The sequence below is a fragment of the Sphaeramia orbicularis genome, chromosome 11 (genome assembly GCF_902148855.1).
Source record: "Sphaeramia orbicularis chromosome 11, fSphaOr1.1, whole genome shotgun sequence".
NCBI lineage: Eukaryota > Metazoa > Chordata > Actinopteri > Kurtiformes > Apogonidae > Sphaeramia > Sphaeramia orbicularis.
Genome location: NC_043967.1, coordinates 8,913,930 through 8,932,929, shown reverse-complemented (window position 1 = coordinate 8,932,929; position 19,000 = coordinate 8,913,930). Strand labels below are relative to the sequence as shown.

The following is a 19,000-nucleotide window of genomic DNA, read 5'->3' as shown; positions in this document are numbered from 1 at the left end:
CTTTTAATGTGCATTACCTCTATGTAAATGATGATGACAAAATTATAGAATTTAAGACAATTGTTATAAATATGTGCTTCATTTTAGAGAAGAAAAAAAAAATCAATAAATCATCGACAGAAAAGTCACTATAACCTCATGACCCACCTCATGATAATCATAGTCACTGATCACCAAGAGAAATTATCACAACACATTATAAAAATATATCATCAGATTATAGAACATCCAGTCATGATAATTATCATTTTATCACTCAGCCCTGTTCAGCTAACTCTGTCATTCAGTTTGGATCAGGCATTGAATCTGTACATGCTAAGGCCCTTTAGCATCAGAGGATGAGGAGGAGGAGTGTGTCTTTAAGGCAATAACGTCATAAAACATGTATATGACACAGGGTGACCAGGTCCCAACAAGTCAAATGTGAGATATACAGTGAGTTTATGTCAATGTGAGACACATGGGGTTCAAATGCCAAGAGGTAGACTTACAATAAGACAGAATGTCTAACTTATAATAGTAACACACAATATTAATGCTGGCTTTCATTAAATGCATTCAAAATTAGCAAAATAAACACTAAATTAATTAAATGAACAAAATAAGACAGAATATTAGCAAAAAAAAATTATAAAACTGAAAAATTCAGCAATGAATTAAACAAAAATGAACAAAATAAGAAACAAAAAGAAACGAAACAAGCAACAACATGAACAAAAATTAAGGAAATAAACAACAAACTGGTCAAAAATGTATAACAGAAGCAACAAAATTAACAGAATGAGCAGGGGAAAAAATGAATAAAATACACAAAAATGAATAAAATGAGCAATAATTTATTTTACTAACCTGAAAATAATCAGAAAACCCACTTTCTGTTTTCCAGATTTTCTAAAAAGTTGGTTAAAATTCATGACATGTGGATGTAAACCTGACTTAAACCTGCCTGAACTCGTTCATGTGAGACACTGGATCCACATGCCCACACCAGGTGGTCCAAACCTGGTCACCCACAGTGAAAACATACACAGACATGACATGAGCTGAGTGGGATGAAGGCTCGTCCTGGACCACAGCACACTGTGGCACAGTTTGGTAAAGGCTACTCTACTGGGACAGCAGGGACCAGGTCAGACCTCGGTCCGCTCCAGGGTCGGACCTCAGTCCGCTCCAGGGTCGGACCCTAGTCCCGGGTCACTCTGGATCTCCTCCACGCTGCTGAAATGCGTGGCCAGCTCCTGCAGCACGGCTGTCCTGCCCAGGTGGTCGTTCCTCCTCTTCTCCATGATCATATCCTCCAAACTCTGAAACTCCAACACGTGTGAGTGTTTATCAGACATGAAGATTTTCAACCTGTACGGCTGTTTTCCGATCCGGATCTCCCCTCCCATTTTGAACTCCCTTTTGCCGAACCTGCACCAGGCGGCAAAGCACTCGGAGTTCCTCCAGCTCAACTCCCGGTCCTTCAAGCCCACCTGCTCCATGGCGTTCTGGACCACCATGTCCGCCCCCAGAGCTTTGAACTTGTACAGGTCGTTGACTATCCTGCACCTCCGTCCTTGACTGGCGTCCGTCAGGAAGCTGTTCTTCACCTCGGCTCTGTGCAGGTGCACCACCTGGAAGTCGCCCACGTACACGGCCCAGTGCGGGTACTGACCGGTGGCCACGAACTCGACCAGGTCCCCCGCCTTGCATTTGTTGAGCAGGTTCTCCGGGGAGTAGACCTCCAGGCAGGAGCCGGACCGGACGCTCTTCTCGTAGATGCATTCGTCTCTGTTGTACACGGCGCACTCCACCTCGTCGCGCTGGTCGAACTGCTTCTCTTCCTGGTTCGGGTCCTTGTCGGTGCCGTCGACCGCGCATCCGTCCTCCAGCTCGTCGTCGTCGTTTGAAAAGATGTAAGACACGCCGATCCGCGGGCCGTCCTCGGTGTCCACGCCGTTCGGATCCACGGTGGGAACTTCTGCGTAACTTAAATGTGACAGCTTGTCCACCTGGTTCCCCATGCCCCTGCGCACCCGTAGCTGCCTGTAACACGATCTAATGCTGGAAGCTGTTACCGGCGCACATCACCACCATCTGCCGCCCACGGAACTCCAAACGTCCCGGTCCCTGCCGTCGGACCGGGGCTTCATCCAAATTACGCAGAGAAATATCCCCGCGCTGCGAATTAGCATCAACATCAACAAGTGGAGTTTGGATGAAAGAGGAAACTGCCGAGTGGAAACACTATCCGTCCAGGTGCAGCCTCGCAGACTCACCTGCTGTTTTGTCTCCTTGCGTAAAGTTCCGTCCGCCCACTGTCACGGACACGTTAAAATCCACACGGTCTCCGGCTCCACACGGGACTGTGGTGTGTGTTTGTTTCCACTGCGGATAAAACTAGTCCACTGTGATGTCTGCGCTAACACTGCGCACTGTGCAGCAGAGATCCACTGAACCGAGCCCCACGCAGATCTGTGGCTCAGCATCGCACACACTCAAGCACACTCCACTTTTAAAGCGGAAGTGTGCGTAGTCCTCGTTGCCCCACCTTTTCTATGAGCTCCACACCTCCAGGAAACTTCAACACTCTTGAAACATAAAGGTGTTCATCACACATTATTATTATTATTATTATTATTATTATTATTATTTTTATTATTATTATTATTATTATTATTATTATTATCATGATGTGTTGTAATAATAATAATAATAATAATAATAATAATAATAATGACGATGGTAATAATAAATAATAATAATTAATGTAATAATAATTATCTCCACAACTGCCCACATTTTTTAAACCCAGGTAAGTGCTTCTCGAGACAAGAATCCAAAATAATGTTCATCTGTTGTAATATATTAATTGTGATCATTTCCTGTCAGTGGTGCTTTATTTTATTCAATTCAATGATTTAGTTATTGTAGTTGGTTTATACTGCACATATAATAAATAAAAATAATAATGGACTAGATTTCGCTTTTCAAGGCACCCAAAGTGCTTCACATTGTTGATGCATTATTCAGTCACTCTCACATTCACACTCTGGTGTATTTAAGGGCGTCTGGTAGTTTAGTGGATTGATTTAATAAAGGAAACAACCATGCATAATATGTGCACATTTCTGTGTGTATTGTGTATGGAAATGTCTGGATACACAACACTTACTGCACAAAAAGTCTGGAAGAGGCTTGTAGATTTTTTTTTTTTTTTTTTTTTTCACTTCCATTTTTTGTTTGTTTGTTTGTTTTCCATCACTCAAAGTGTGGGTCAAACTGAGGGTGATGTACTTTCTGCAGATTGTAAAGCATATCCCTGGCTGAATTGACTTACTTTATTTATTATTATTTTATTACTTGTAAACATTGTTTGATTTTGAGTTCACTTAAAAGATTTATATAACTAAATGATGCACCATTCATAACACTGGGAAAAGAAAAAATCAAGGTCCAGTTTTCTACTCATGTCATCCAGCCTTACTTTGACCCTTAAAATATAAATAACACCCATTCACCAAACATGTTATTGCATTGTTATTGCAAATTATCTATAAATGAACCCATCAGGTTGTTATCGCTGGGATCAACAAAACCATGGAATTAAACATGAAAAAATCAGTAGTACCAAAATAAACTGAGTTTCATGTTGATTTTCATTTTCTAGATAAAATAAGACAAAATGGTAACAGGTAAAATGGGACAAAATATTATGCTTGACAAGACAAGAGTGACTATGTTATGTATGTTGTATGTCACCTTGTAAAGGGAGTTGAAACTCCAGCAGGAGAGTCACTAAGAGGCGATCATACTGGTTTAACTACATAATCCAGTTATGTGACGTCATCACTTACATTGATCAACAGCATCCAGAGGGTGAAATTACAATTTCCTTAGTGTCCCTGAAGGTAGCTGAAGTTCAGTAGTAGTAGTTTTAATAGTAGTAGTAGCAGTAGTAGTAGAAGTAGTAGTACTGCTTCTGTGGTTCTTTTTACCCCAGGAAGACATGGGTTTGTACATAATGTTCCACATAATGTACATAATGTTCCACCTAGTAGCAGTAGATAGATAGATAGATAGATAGATAGATAGATAGATAGATAGATAGATAGATAGATAGATAGATAGATAGATAGATAGATAGATAGATAGATAGATACCAAATATACATATTAAAACACTCTGTTAAGACACAAAAGTAGAACAGCAGTTTGTCCACTATGTAGTATGGTTTAATCATTGTGTTTCTTTAGTTTTGATATTGCTTTAGATTTGAATGTTTAATTTCTCAGGGACAGTGCAGTGGACATAGTGTCTCATATATGACTGTGTTGGTGTGTAGAGAAAATGCAGAGTAAGCAAACTTTGATCCGGTTTTAGTAGCTGAATGAAGGCCTGATTAGAGATCTCCTTAGTAAGAGGACTGAGAGGGTCTGACATGTGCGGACGTTTTACTGTTTTGACCACCTGTCTGTCCTTGAATGAACCCAGCTGCACAGTCATTCGCTGCCTCTCCGTCTCCTGGTGGGACCATAATGTCTCCATTACGTTGGTAGTGGCTCATGGCCTGCCTAGACTTGCTCTCAGTTATGGGCTATTTTCTCACCACTGTATCCCACAGGCAAGGGGAATGTGCTCAGTCAGGATGCCCCAAAAGTGACACATATACACTGCAGCAGCCTGTGGGACAAAGCACCTGTCCTGGAAGTGGTGAGGGACAATCCAGAGGAGACGCTGATGGGTGGAAGCACATCTGAAAGGCCCTGAAGGGAAACAAACGTCCAGACATGTGTTGGAGATGGGCTAACACCAAAACTAAAAGCTGTGACCTCAGCGACAAAGTGGTCGCATACCCACTGGAGGGAGCGATTACAGACCGACCGCAAAGTCACACAGTAGATATGACAAAGGACACAGCTCAGCAGAATACGGCAGTAGTCTCCTTCTTATCCACTCATCTAGGTTAAACAGCCAGAGTGGTTTCAGTTGTGGCCACAGAGGCCTTTGAGCAGATCTCCTCATGATTACCAGGTTAATGAATGGACTGAGCTGCATGGGATCACACAGTGTGATTTCCAGCCCTGTTTAATCCACACTGAATGCACTCCTTGTTTAGTAACATTCAACCTGGTTCACTGGGTTCAATTCAGATTTCATCATGCTTGGGTCCCGACTGAGCTAGCAGTACAGTGAAGTCAGGTCATTTGGGACCTCAATAAAAATGGAACAAATTAGGTTTAACATCTTGGGTTCTTCGAATATTAGCAGTAAGTCACCAAATATGTCACTGTGCTGTTGTTGTAAATGTCCTGAACAAAGAATAATCACTTCGACTGATTAAATAAATCACTGGTTCCTCATGCAGTAAACGGTTACATGTTGATTTTCTCATTCTGGTGATAACAGTCCTGCTGCTAAAACAATAATAATACATAACACAGAAATGGATGGAAGCTGTTGTATTTGATTTCGTTTTCACTTACAATCCAAGTATTTTAACATACTCTTTATGTTTTACTGAAAAGTGCACAGTAAATACATGATGGATTCAAGACCGCCTTAACAGCATTATGGGCCCCCAGGCAAAGCAGTGTATATGGGGCCCCTAAGACAAATACTCACTGGAATTATTATTGGCTTGAAGTCAGTGGTTTTCAGGATGTCATATTCCATGCACTTCAGTGAAAGCCAGTTCAAATGATGCTGCCCCATTGTGCTACAAAGCTGATGTTTTATGTTTCAGTCTTGAAAAAGAACGTTCTCCTGTACAGTTGGTCACCATCATGCACATGAACACTCTGAGTTCAATTTCATGAGATTGAAATTTTTTAGTACACAATAATAATAATAATTTAAAAAAAGATGAATAAAGTTCAGTTAAAAAAAATCTTTTAAAAATAAAAAAATTCCAGTATAAAATAATTAAATCTACATAAAATGATTGACAAATTCTAGTACAAAATGAAACAAATCTATATAAACTTTATGGAAAAATCTGAGTACAAAATAAAAAAAAAAACAATAAAAAAAAAAACAAGTTAAAATAATTGAAAAATGAAAAGAACTTAAATAGCAATCAGTGAAATAGCTATACGCCTTTGACCGGCATGTATCATATTGATACGAGGTGCATTGAAGGGTTAACAACACAGATTAGCATGGGCCCCTGAGCTCATGGTGCCCATCAGGCCCATGATTTAAGACGGCCCTGGATGGATTCAGGTAAAATGGAACAAAAAATAAACATAAATGGGACATTTTTCCATTGTAGAAACTGTTGAGTTTCGAAGGGTGTTTTCACACCTGAATTTTGTTCTGATTCAGGGGGTAATGTTTACCGTGTGTTATCATGTGTTATCATGTGTTACCATGTGTTATCATGTGTTATCATGTGTTATCATGTGTTACCGTGTGTTATCATGTGTTATCATGTGTTACCGTGTGTTATCATGTGTTATCATGTGTTATCATGAGTTATCATGTGTTACCGTGTGTTATCATGTGTTATCATGTGTTATCATGTGTTACCGTGTGTTATCATGTGTTATCATGTGTTATCATGTGTTACCGTGTGTTATCATGTGTTATCATGTGTTATCATGTGTTACCGTGTGTTATCATGTGTTACCATGTGTTACCATGTGTTACCATGTGTTATCATGTGTTACTGTGTGTTATCATGTGTTACCGTGTGTTATCATGTATTACCATGTGTTACTGTGTGTTATCATGTGTTACCATGTGTTACCATGTGTTACCATGTGTTATCATGTGTTACTGTGTGTTATCATGTGTTACCGTGTGTTATCATGTATTACCATGTGTTACTGTGTGTTATCATGTGTTACCGTGTGTTATCACGTGTTACAGTCTTGCGCATCACCTTGTTTCGGTTCATGTTGACACTGCTCCATGCCCTTCATGTGCTCACTGAAAATCTTGAATACTTTGGAGTTTTTATGCATGTTATCAAGCATTTCCAATATATGCTCATCTTCCCAAATGCCAATGAGGCATTCTATCTCTTCCTCCGTCCAAATTGCTCCTCGACTCATTTTCTCCACTTGCTTATCCGGCAGCTGACGACAGGTATGGAACTCATTAAGCTCATTAGCCTACTATCTGTTTACATCTGGCAGCGGCACTTTTTCAACAGAGCTGCTCTACTTTATGGTAATGTTTGGGACATCACAGCGCATCATACCTAGAGTGGTAGAGAAAACTGTAGTTGTCTATTTCTATCACTGTGGTCATATTCACACTGTAAAACAAACCACTCTGCGGAGCAATTGCAATCAAGCTCGGGTGTTTTGTTCCCAAAACAGAGCACGATTACTGCTTTCACATATGCCCAATCGAACCGAGCCAAGGACTTGTTTCAGAACAATGGCTTCAATCAATCAAGGTGTGAAAACACCCTAAAACATAGACATAGGGGAGCAGGATCTGACCAAAAGAACATGTGACGATCTTTTCAGGAATTACTGTCCATCATCTGGGTCCTAATTTTCCCACCTTTTATAAAACATATGTGAGTTGCAACCAAACCAGTCTTCCTCTAGTTTTCTCTAGTTTCTGGAGCCTTAGTTTGTGTGTGAAGGCTTCTTGGTGTTGTATCTGACTAGAAACTCTGCATTTTACATCAGTTTGAGCTGACATTATTGCAACATTTTGCCAATATCTACATTAAATAAACACATGCACACATTTTGCTGTGCAGTCAGCTGCAGCGTTCCATTCATCACCAGAACTGTGGTTGAATTTGTTCCGCTGGAGTTTTACAATAAATCTTAGCTGTATAGCATCTGTCAGACCCATTATACATCAGAGTTCAGAAGATCAGACCCACCGCTGATGTACTTTGGGTAATTGTTTTGTTTTATTCATTATTTCTTCATCAGTGACAAAACAAAACATTAGACAAACTCTGTAGACTTATGTGGATGGAAACCAAACACAGACACTAAAGTATCACTATAAACAGACTGAAATAAAAGTACTTTCCTGGCAGCATTAATGCCGCAAACCCATAGGTTAGTGCAACGCTCGCTGTAAAACACCGCAATTACACAGATAAACAGGCCACTTAAAATGAACACTAGGAATAGGAAGGTTTTGGCAGCACTGTTGTTTATATTTTGTAACAGCATCAGCTGTACAATCCCACTAAAAAGTAGATCATACAACAGATTATAGTCATGAGCTAAGATCATGGGATCATTCAGCCCTACCTGGACATCCATAATGTTTAGACGATGTGCTGCAGCAACAGCCGTCCACAATTAGAAAGTGTACAACACTGACGTCTGCTATCATATGTGTCATTACCTCCGCCAAGGAGGTTATGTTTTTGCCAGGGTTTGTTTGTTTGTTTGTCTGTTTGTTTGTTTGTCTGTCCGTTAGTGTGCAACATAACTCAAAAAGTTATGGACAGATTTTGATGAAATTTTCAGGGTTTGTTGGAAATGGGATAAGGAAGAAATGATTAAATTTTGGTGGTGATCGGAGGTGGGGGGACCCACCTGCGCTCTCCGAGTGCTTCTAGTTTCTGTCTATTCTATTCTTTTCAGGCCAATAAATGTAACAGTTTGTAAAAAAAAAAAAAATGTTTTTAACAATGAATAACCGTAACACTTTTTTTTTTTTTTTTGTGAACTACCCAAAAGTGTGCAGAATAACCTGTTTTAACTATTCTTAGTGTGAAATAAATAGCTTTGAACTCAACAGGCAATATTAAATCCAACTGTGGAATGAGATGGGATGAAGTGTTGGTGTGTGTTTGAGTGCTGCATATTTGCAGGTCATTAGATTAGTACTAAGAAGCTCGGGATTATTGTGAAACCTTGGCTTACTTTTTGCAAGTCAAGCACATACTGTTACAATGAAATGAAGCAATATGCTGTAGATTCACTCCTATCGGACGTATTGTATAACTTTAGCTTATTATAAGCTTTAACTGAATTTCCTTATTTTTGGCCATAACTGTATTTAGTATTGCATGTCAGACTCAAATTTATTTATTCCACACTAGGACTACTTCAAAGAAAAGGTAATTTTGCTCATTTCTTCAGACTATCTTAAGCATAACTTGTGTTTTAATTTTGGTCGTTTTGTGCCTTTATTTACAACAGGTAGTAATGATAAGACAAGAAACTGAGGGAGGATGGAATGACATGCAACGTGGACGCGTTTATTACATGAAGAAGAACAATATTTCAAGGTTACACTGAATAACTTGGCTCCAGAATATATTATATAGCTGCTTCCAACGTATACCCCTGCCTGGGCCCTGAGGTCCTCAGAGCCAGACTGAGACCATGAGGAGACTGTTGAGCTGCCAACCCACTTGCATACTTTAAAACACAGCTGAAAACTTCTCTCTCTTTTTCCCCTCCTTTACCTTCTCTCTTTTACTCCAACTGGTCAAGGCAGACGGCCATCCTCCAGAAGTCAGGGTCTGCTCGAAGTTTCTGCCTGTTAATAGGAAGTTTTTCCTCGCCACTGTCACCAGTCACAAGTGTTTGCTCCTGGAGGATTCTGTTGGGTTTCTGTAAATTGGCCTGAGAGTCTGGTTTCAGCTGGCTCGATATGTAAAGTGTCATGAGATAACTTTTGCGATGATTTGGCGCTATATAAATAAAATTTGATTGATTATCTTTTATTTAGTACTTGAATTATTATGTCTAGTATCTGTTGTGTGTGACTTTGTTTTTGCTGTACAGTTTGAAATTCTTAGTTCTTGTTTTGGTATTATCTTATGAAACACTTTGACAAATATATATGAACAAAACTTACATAGATTAATCTTTAACTAAGAACTGAAATTTGGAAGTGCAATATCCTTATAGTGTTAGGAATACTGTTGGAGGGTTAACCCTGGGATTTTTTGTCAAGTGTTTGAACTGTGACGCCATTTACACATATGGTGTTTGTCAGTTTAGAAGATTTTATATGACAAGAAAATCATGGCTTGTGATAAATAGAATAAAATAGAATACAATACAATACAGTACAATAAGATACAATACAATACAATAGGCTTTATTGTCATTACACCAGTTGCGCAACAAAATTACAGGTGGTCTCTACCAGCGACAGTGCACTTACATCTAAATAACAAAATAAAAAAATACAGACATATATTAATCCATAAAGACCCAAACAGCCACTGGCGACCAAAACCATCTCCTGATCTAAACTGTTTAATCCCTGTTGATCCACTAATCCTATCAATACATGTCAATAATTGGTGTAAAATGCAGTTTGTCGTCTCTTTATGGTCATCAGATATGATCCATTTGGACGTTCAGACGCTCCATAGTTACTGTGGAAACACCTTCATCTTCTACAATATTGATTCACCAGTAAAACCCATGGAGTTGGATCAATGACAGTGGATGGAGATGTTTGGTTTATGTTCAGTTGTATATTTGATTAGTTGATATATTTTGCTGAAAAAGTCTTTTTTTTTTTTTTTCAGTTTTCTCTGTTTCTGATATAATAATCTTCAAGTATATTCTGAGCTTTTATGAACATTGATATGATCAGTGAATGAAATATAGGAAAATACTTTATTTTTATTGTAAAAACACAAAATACAGAGGATGCTATTAAAATAAATGGTGATAAATCACATTAGAAAAGTTAAATATTGAGAAAAGGCTATTTTGGAACTGCCACAAAAGTAGCACTGTCTTTATGGGTTAAAAAATATAAAATAGAATAGAAATAGAAAATATAAAATATGTGCAAATTAGAGATATACTGTTTGAAAGAGTAATCAAAATGTTCAAATGTAATAGTGTAAACAATGTAAACGTGCATGAAAACATACATGTAAACATACATGTGCCCATTGCACATTACAGTGATGTAAAGATTGTAAAGAAACATCAAGTTTTGTGTTAAACAGCTAAATTGATTGCATATTTTGTCACACATAATAGATGTCATCAACATCAAAATAGTCACTGACATACCTCAATTTACCTTAACCTCTTAAGACCCAGCTATGGGTTTTCTGTCCACATTTGTGGACAAGAGTTTCACAACTTTATACAAAAAAAAGAAAAGAAAACTGTCCACCACAAAGGACATTCCATATGAATTTTTAAAACTGCATCTGAAAAAACTGTTGCATCGTGATGTTTCCAATATAGGCACTTATTTAATTAAAAAAAAAAAAAAAAAAAAGCTTGTACTTTGCTGACATTTCCTGGGTCTTAGGAGGCTAAACACCGAGGGTGAGCTGACGAAGTATTAAAAGAGGTGAAAATCCCACCAGTCTGGTCATGTTGAAGCTGCAGACAGACAGTTAGAACCACACCACCTCTGGTTTCACACTCTGATACTAAAATTGTTTTACAGAAAACTTTCTTGTCTTGTAAACATATCTATTAAACAACTTATGAATAAATGGTGGCATCATTCAAAGCTCAAAAACTTAGTGGTCTCCTTCCATTGACTGTAATACAATTTTTCCAAAATAAGATCTCATGCGGAGGAACTACAAAGGATGGGGCTTTGCCTCTCTATTCCCTGGATACTGCCACATTAAAGTCTATTTAAGATTATATTGTAAAAAGTTTTCTTTGGTTAAAATTTAATGGTGTAATATTTCTTTAAAAAATACCTTTACCGTATATGTTGCCTTTTATTGCTTTTTTTCTTTTCTATTTATTTATGTATTTATTTCTTTATTTACTTATTAGCCTAATTCTTCTCAGTTTGTCTTTACAGTGCAGTATGCTACTAATAACCAGATAGTGAGTATGTTTGCGTTCATATCAAATGTTACCACTGTGAGCTCAAACACTGAAACAGAAAAGACAGAAACTGCAGCATCACAGTGACCTGGTCCACTAGTGTTAAGTGACACTGTGATGTCATCCTCCCACTTTTCATAGTAAGATAAAAATGATAAAGCAGCTGAATGCATAGTGAAAGGGATCAGAATAATGTCACAAACACCTCCACTGACATTTCATCAGATTCAGCTCATGTTTGTTAATGTACTATTTATTTACGCAACCTTTTCTCCAATCCCAGCATGCAGCCTGAAGGCAGCGCCACACAGACGATGGAGTCAAAAATAACAAATCTGCAGAATGCATTCAGCAGATGTATTACACCTTCTCCTGAGCATGAGGTTTCATATCAGTCCGAGCTGAAGGTGTTAGGAAAGAAATGAAATGTTAGAGTGGTGACACACAGCCTATTTAACCGCTTTCTTGGAGCTTCTTATCCTCAGGTGGCATGACCCAGTTTACGCCCCTGGTGCCCCCCAGTGACACACTGTAATTTGTGGTGCTGGGAAATTACTGGAGCAGGGAGGCCTGGGAGACATAGTCAATTAGGCAGGACTCCACCTGTCCAGTGGGGGCACAGCCAGCTGCACTCTGAATGACACCTTTAACTGCACCCACGATAAAAAAGACAGAAAATCATGCAGGTTTATATTTGGCCTTTAACGCTTCACATTTATGTATGGGATAGTGTGTTTTTCAACTCAGTGTCCATTTAAATTCAAGAATAGGTGAATAAGTGTTTATCTGAGGCAGATGGACGGTGCATCCGGACCACTGTGTCTTGCGCACCATCTGTTCCACCTGGCGTGATAAGCGTCTGCAGAGTAAAGCTGAATATCATGTAATGTGGTTTACTAAAGCCAATGGGCACTGTTATCAGTCTCCTCAGTGTGTGATATCGCAGACTGGATGGAAGAAGTGACGTCTCCCATTGGTTTTTGGACAGCTGTTTAGAGGCATGGACATATTAGCAGAACTAGACACCAATCAGGTCCCCCAGTGGACGCTCATGGTACTGCAGCAAAACAATCCTGTGCAGTCAAAAAGCATTTTCCCTATGAAGCACCTACATGAGCATAAACATTGGGAAGTATTCTATTTACTATCAGGTTTTATGGGGAGGTTTTAAATGTTTCAAACCTTGTAAATGTAAAAAAATATATATATATAATAAAAAAAGAAATTGAACATCTGTAATGTCACCGTGTTGTACAGCCTGAGGCCCATTGGTCCAACCAGAAAGGCAAACAGTACAGCCCAAGTCCCACTCCTTTCATAGTTCCCAATGAAAAACTATGGACAGTTTTCAATGATGATCCCATTTGAATCATGCTTCTATTTATATATATGATGTTTGTTACATTTAAAGATAATTTTACAAGTTGAGAAAGTCGGTTTGCAGTAAAGAAACATAGTTTTGTGTTAAACTGCTCATTTTAAACGGCACATGTTACCTTAATCTTTGAGAGTGAGGATAATAAGTATTAGGAGAGGCAAAAAAACATTATAAGTCTGGTCATGTTGAAGCTGCAGAGATGTCTTCAGACTCTGAACAGGTTCTGGACAGAGACTGTTACAGTGACGTCAGTTCCTCCTGTAGGGTTGTATAACATATATATTTATGTATTTTCACAGTCTCATAAACAGTTTTACCACAGACTGTAGGCGTTTCTCAATATATGTTCTTTTCTGTTGTTCTGTTCTCGCAATTTCTTGAAGCATCACCTATTGAGGCCCAAGTACTGTTCCATTTGAAAGTTTGCACAAACCAAATCAGATGGAATTCCTACATGTTGTTCTTGTCTCATCCCTTAAACCAAGGATACACTGGTTGATGGCTCATGTGGACTTGGCTGGCAAATATCCCAAGATGCATTTTGTTCTACTGTCAACTTAAGACTTGCATTCTTAGGAAGTCCATTCTCATGGACCATTCTTACCGAGACATGTTTGAACTTACAAACTTGATATTGAGAAAGGCCTTCTGACTTTAACTTGTAAAATTATCTTTGAAATCCTCCAACAAATTATATGTAAATAAGTGGTGCCAGGCTCAACAAACCCCACCCCTTGTAAGTATTTCACCCATTGCAAGTAAATGGGAAGATTCTTAAAAATCATTTAAAAATTTGAACTTTAACCTACCTTTCCTAAAATGTAATGACATCTATCCTGGGTCACTGGCAATCGATAAACCCAATTTGGTATGAATTGAACCAATAGTTTTGCTGCAAAAGTGTTAACAAAGAAACTGAACCAAAAACAATATCCCTTGCCTCCCCTTCAAAGGGCCGGTTTAAAAATGATAGCATCAAACAAAGAAATAGGGTGAAGAGAGGGTGAATTACAGATCCAAGTCCACATGTGCAATGGGCCTTTCAATGCTGGAATAACAGAAATGAGAAAAGAACAGGTGCCATTCTTGTTAAAAAAAAAAAAAAAAATCTATCTATCTATCTATCTATCTATCTATCTATCTATCTATCTATCTATCTATCTATCTATCTATCTATCTATCTATCTTTTTTTATTGTTTTTTTTTTTCTATGAACCAAAGCTCAGGGTGAAGGAGCTGTCAATCAAAGCCCAGCAGGATAGACGCCATAAACTTCTGTCCACCTAAACTCTTATGGGACAATAATCTTAACACAGCTCACTACAACCAGAATGAAACCATAATTACTCCTGGAAAAAAGTAGTGACCTGGTATTTTTTGCAAGAAGGTCAACGTAAGTCCATGAGAGCTGGGGATTTACAAAGCAGTGCCTAGTGGTCGTCTGTGGTACTACAACTGTTGGATAGTAATGTACTGGTGACACTTTGGAGATGACGTCATGACCCTTATGTGATGCAAAACCACCATCTTCAGCTTTAAGAAAAAACACAAGAAGATATTTAAAGGAAAGAAAAATTGGCAGACTAAACTTATTACATGTTTATTTATATTTTCATATACTTTGTACATATTCATTTGTAATAATAACATGTATCTGGAGCAAAAGGGAAATGGAACAAGGGCATGTTGAAGGAATGTCACTTTCTTCTTTTTTAACCCATTTAATAACAAGAGCATTATCATTATTATTAACTCAGTCAATGATATTCACAGTCCCATTGAACAAGCTACAACAAAGATTTCCTAAAATATATGAGGACATATAAAACTAGCATTTTTTTAAACACTGTGGTGAGTGTATACCTGGGGGATAATGGGGGATTTCTGGGATGACCAGAGTACTGTAACTAGATACCAGACAGGTAGGACTGGGGGAAATCTTATTGTGAAAGGTAGGCGTGTATAAAAACACACTACTGTAAGAGTGAGGTGTACAATACACACGCATACACAACATACGCACAACAGTTTCTACACAGTCATCATGCTTCAACATGACCTCATGTTAGTCTTTTTTTTTCTATTATCAGCATCACGTTATTCAAAACAACAACCACAAGTGGGTCAAAAACTGCAGAAGGCAGATTCCCTCAAAACAAGAGAAGAGCCTGACAAAATGGGTTACCATTCTAAATGCAATAAAATGTACGATATATTCGTTGAATCACGCTGAAATGGGGGGAAAAAAATCACAACAGACTTCAGGCATTTTTTGGGACACCACATTTCTCAGAACACTGGGCAAAGGATTAGCATTTTTATCCCATGGGGCTGAGGCAGCCTTCACAGAGAAATCGTCTACATCTCTCTAGACAACAAACCCCGTTCAAAACATGGTGTAAACAGAATCCTTCAGAGAGTGGGGTGAGCTGGCCAAGAGTGCACTGCTCTGCACACAAACTGGAGTCCATCCAGGGAAAGATACTGGCAGGCAATAAGCCTGGGTCAAACACACAGACCTGACTGTTCCTGCTCTGCTTAATACGATACCCTTGGTTAATCTGGTTGAATTCTCAAACAGGGCGATTAGAAAACATACTGAAATGCACATAAATCATTTGTAGTAAACTTGTAAAATTACTTTTTTCTTTAAAAAAAAAAAAGGCAAAAAAAAATAATAATCCGAAGCAAATCACATCCAGTGATTTGATCCTGACCTGGTAGTTTCTGATTGGCTGACAGTAATAAGGCAGCAAAGTAAAAGAAAGTACAATAAAACAGAAGAAAGAAAACATTATACACTAAAATAAAAAAGGTCTTTGGTGTTCTCTCATATGGACAAAGAATATTTTGCAAAACAAAGAAGATAAAAATCAGTAGTTTCTTTAGTAACCAGTCAATTTGAACTAATCCAAGAGGAAACACTCTTTGTAGCAAATGTGAGCATGAAAATTATGTGCAGACGATAAGGGCTTCGACAATTAAAAAAAACAAAAACAAAACATGAAATTACTTCATCCACAGGTTTGGAGAAATCCTGCACAGTGCAAATAAACGATGCCTCAAATATCAATTACAAGCAAAGAGGAAAAGTATTTTTTTTATGGTAAGATTGTGCGACAGAATCATGCATCAGATCACTTTACATGAGACAATACGGGGAGGCAGCGGCTCTGGACTCTGGATTTGTAGCCCACGTTGACCAGGTTGAGCCTAAAAGACTTAGTCCTAGAATGCATATGTCAAAATGATTCCTGAAGACGTCAGTTCAATACTTTCATTTATTCTGCGGGTCATTTTAATCACTTCTATACAGTATTAAACCCTTTGACGCTCCGCTCTCAAGGATCACAAAATATCCACTGATTGAAGGGGGGGGCTTTAGCCAGTCAGCACAGACCAGCACTTGTGGATCCAGTTATATGTTGTTTACCTGCATCACTGTTATTATATATACTGTGATAATAGCACCACTCCAACAGATAACACTGCCTTGCTACGAATACGAGGAATCACAGAGGGGAAAAGCCAGGGGTTGGTACTAGTGTTAGCAAGACAGTCAGTAGGATGATTCCTCATACAGTAGGTACATGACAAAGTGCCAGCGGGGCTAATGTTCCCATGAATGATACTAACATAACGAGGGTTTCCTTGTGACCGATATGGAGATGCAGGGTCAAACCTCATAAGAATCTGTTTCCTCACTGAGACTCAACACTTAGAGAGACAGAGAGAGAGAGGTTCTTTTTTTTTTTTTTTTTTTTTTTTTTATACGAGATGGCATTTTCCTTGTGACCAGTACCGGGAGCTCAAAGGTTTATGTGGGTTGGTCCTTCTGCAGGGCTGAGATGTCCAGAGGAGGAGGGGCCCGCCCACTCCACTCCCTCAGCTGTCCGTCCTTGAAGAGAAGGTTGAGGGCAGGCAGGGGGACACCGGACTCCGCCGGAGGCTGACTGAGAGGGTTCGACACGCCGCTGTCCATGTCAGAGGGCTGACTGCCGTCCTGCCAACACAGGCCAAAGGTCAAGAGATCAGAACACCCGGCAGGGAGCATGATATGTGGAACAAGGAGACATTTCTTCAGGGTAAATGAAAAAAAAAAAATGGCAAAGACTAAGTAGCACAGTTCCTGTCTGATATACAGATAGGAATAGCAAAGCCTCTGACTGTTGACAGAGTCACTATTTTAGCTTGATAAATGACACATTTTGTGGTAAATCTTATAATTAGATGGTCTGTATTGTTTTAGGTGAGTTCGACTGCACATTTAGTCTCTTAGTTGTAATGTAAACAGTGACCTGAACTGTCCTGGAATTAGACCCCAAAGCAAAGTGAAAGAAGGGCATTAGAATATTAAAACAGTGACTACGAAATGTTCAGTGAACGCAACCATTTCTTCTCTTCTTTCTCAAGTATTCTCTAGTGGGAACCCAGAGAGCAGGAGAAGTGTTTTTACCTGGAATGACTGAACAAAGCTCAACACCTTCAGCGAAAGCTTTCGGCTCGATAGAAGCAACTCCTGAAGGCTGGGAAAGAACAGAAGAGAACAAAACTCATGTTGAGCACTGCTCCACCACATGCCTTTAAAACTGTACATGTTTGATACAAAAGTGAATTCTTTGCCACAGATGTTTTATTTTGTTTATTCTTTACCTCTCGTTGCTGAAGAGTTTGTGCGAGGCGATCTTTCGACACACTTTGCGGTTGAGCTCGGAGCTGAACAGGGGCATGCCAAAGCACAGTTCGAGAGGGACCCACTCATCCTCAGATGAAAGAGCTGAAGGAAAAGGATTAGAAAGAGAAGCCAGGGGTGGATATGACAGACATTACACTGAGACACACGGTAGTATAAACAACACCATTCTGGGTTTGAGTCCAAAATAGGTCTGACCTTGTGTCATACAATAGTCTGAAACCTTCAACATCTCATCTTTAACACTTAATTAAATGAAGTTATTTGAAGATAATAACAAAAAGGAACACCTACAGTCTGTCTTTCCTTTGCTCTCTCCGTTGTTCTCTTCTGTCACCAGCTCAAAGGATTCAGTGCTGCCGTTAGTGTCTAGACCTCCTCCTAGATGGGTGTCTCCTTGTAGAAAAGCAACAAATCTTCATCAGTATCAGGTCATTAAACTCATCACGACTCAGTAACGGCTCAACTGACCTTCACTTAACAAGTGTCATTAATGGAACAACTGTTTTGATAGTTTTAAGTATGAGTGGTTTGTCTGTTAAAAATCACCCATGCATTAACATCTACGTATGTTGAACAAATTACATCAGCAGTTACAATTCACCAAAAGACTTAGGTAAAGGCTACACTGTTCGATCCATGTCCATTAGCAAAGGCTATCACAATAAAGCCATAATTATGCAGACAAACAGCAGAATTAAACTAGACTGTGGCCAATCTTCATCTAATTAGCCCAGTCACATTTAATGGGCCTTAGAGGCGAGGACACATGTTCTAATTTAACTAATGCCCCTTTTCCACTGCATGGTACCAGCTTGGCTCAGCTCAACTGGACTCTACACGGTTTGGTACAGTGATGTTGCATTTATACTGCAACTGGTATCACCTCGGCACGAAAGAGACAAAACTGTTGCGACATCGTTTTTAGGCAACGTAAGTCTCACTCGGTTTAGTAAACAGTGACAACAATGGACAGCATCGAGGTGATGCTGTACTTGTTGCTCGGTCTGTGGCTTTTTGTCAAAGAAAAGGTGAAATGAGATAGCCAGAAAGGGATACAAGCGGTGAGACGAAACACACTTGAAAAGCAAAGGAGAGTTATGAAAGCCATACGGAAGTATGAAACTGAAGACCAGCGGATAAGAGCTGCCAAGAGACGATGTCTGATGGTAAGCTAAT

At 39.0% G+C, this 19,000-nt stretch overlaps 2 protein-coding genes across 3 annotated transcripts in view; both read right to left on the bottom strand.

Moving 5' to 3' along the window:
* Nucleotides 1–715: 715 nt before the first annotated feature.
* On the bottom strand, nt 716–2,478 carry lratd2a (LRAT domain containing 2a). The gene has a single exon (XM_030146490.1). The coding sequence runs from the start codon at nt 2,004–2,006 to the stop codon at nt 1,161–1,163; it is 846 nt and encodes a 281-aa protein (XP_030002350.1). The 5' UTR covers nt 2,007–2,478; the 3' UTR covers nt 716–1,160.
* Nucleotides 2,479–14,962: 12,484 nt separating this feature from the next.
* The window catches only part of fam91a1 (family with sequence similarity 91 member A1), a 41,968-nt gene continuing 37,930 nt past the window's right edge, over nt 14,963–19,000 (bottom strand). For both annotated transcript variants that reach the window (XM_030147506.1, XM_030147507.1), the window contains exons 21-24: nt 18,116–18,217; nt 17,782–17,905; nt 17,585–17,654; nt 14,963–17,131 (exon numbers count right to left, since the gene is read on the bottom strand). In XM_030147506.1, coding sequence (XP_030003366.1) covers nt 16,946–17,131; nt 17,585–17,654; nt 17,782–17,905; nt 18,116–18,217 — 482 coding nt within the window. In that variant the 3' untranslated portion in view covers nt 14,963–16,945. The remainder of the gene's footprint in view (nt 17,132–17,584; nt 17,655–17,781; nt 17,906–18,115; nt 18,218–19,000) is intronic.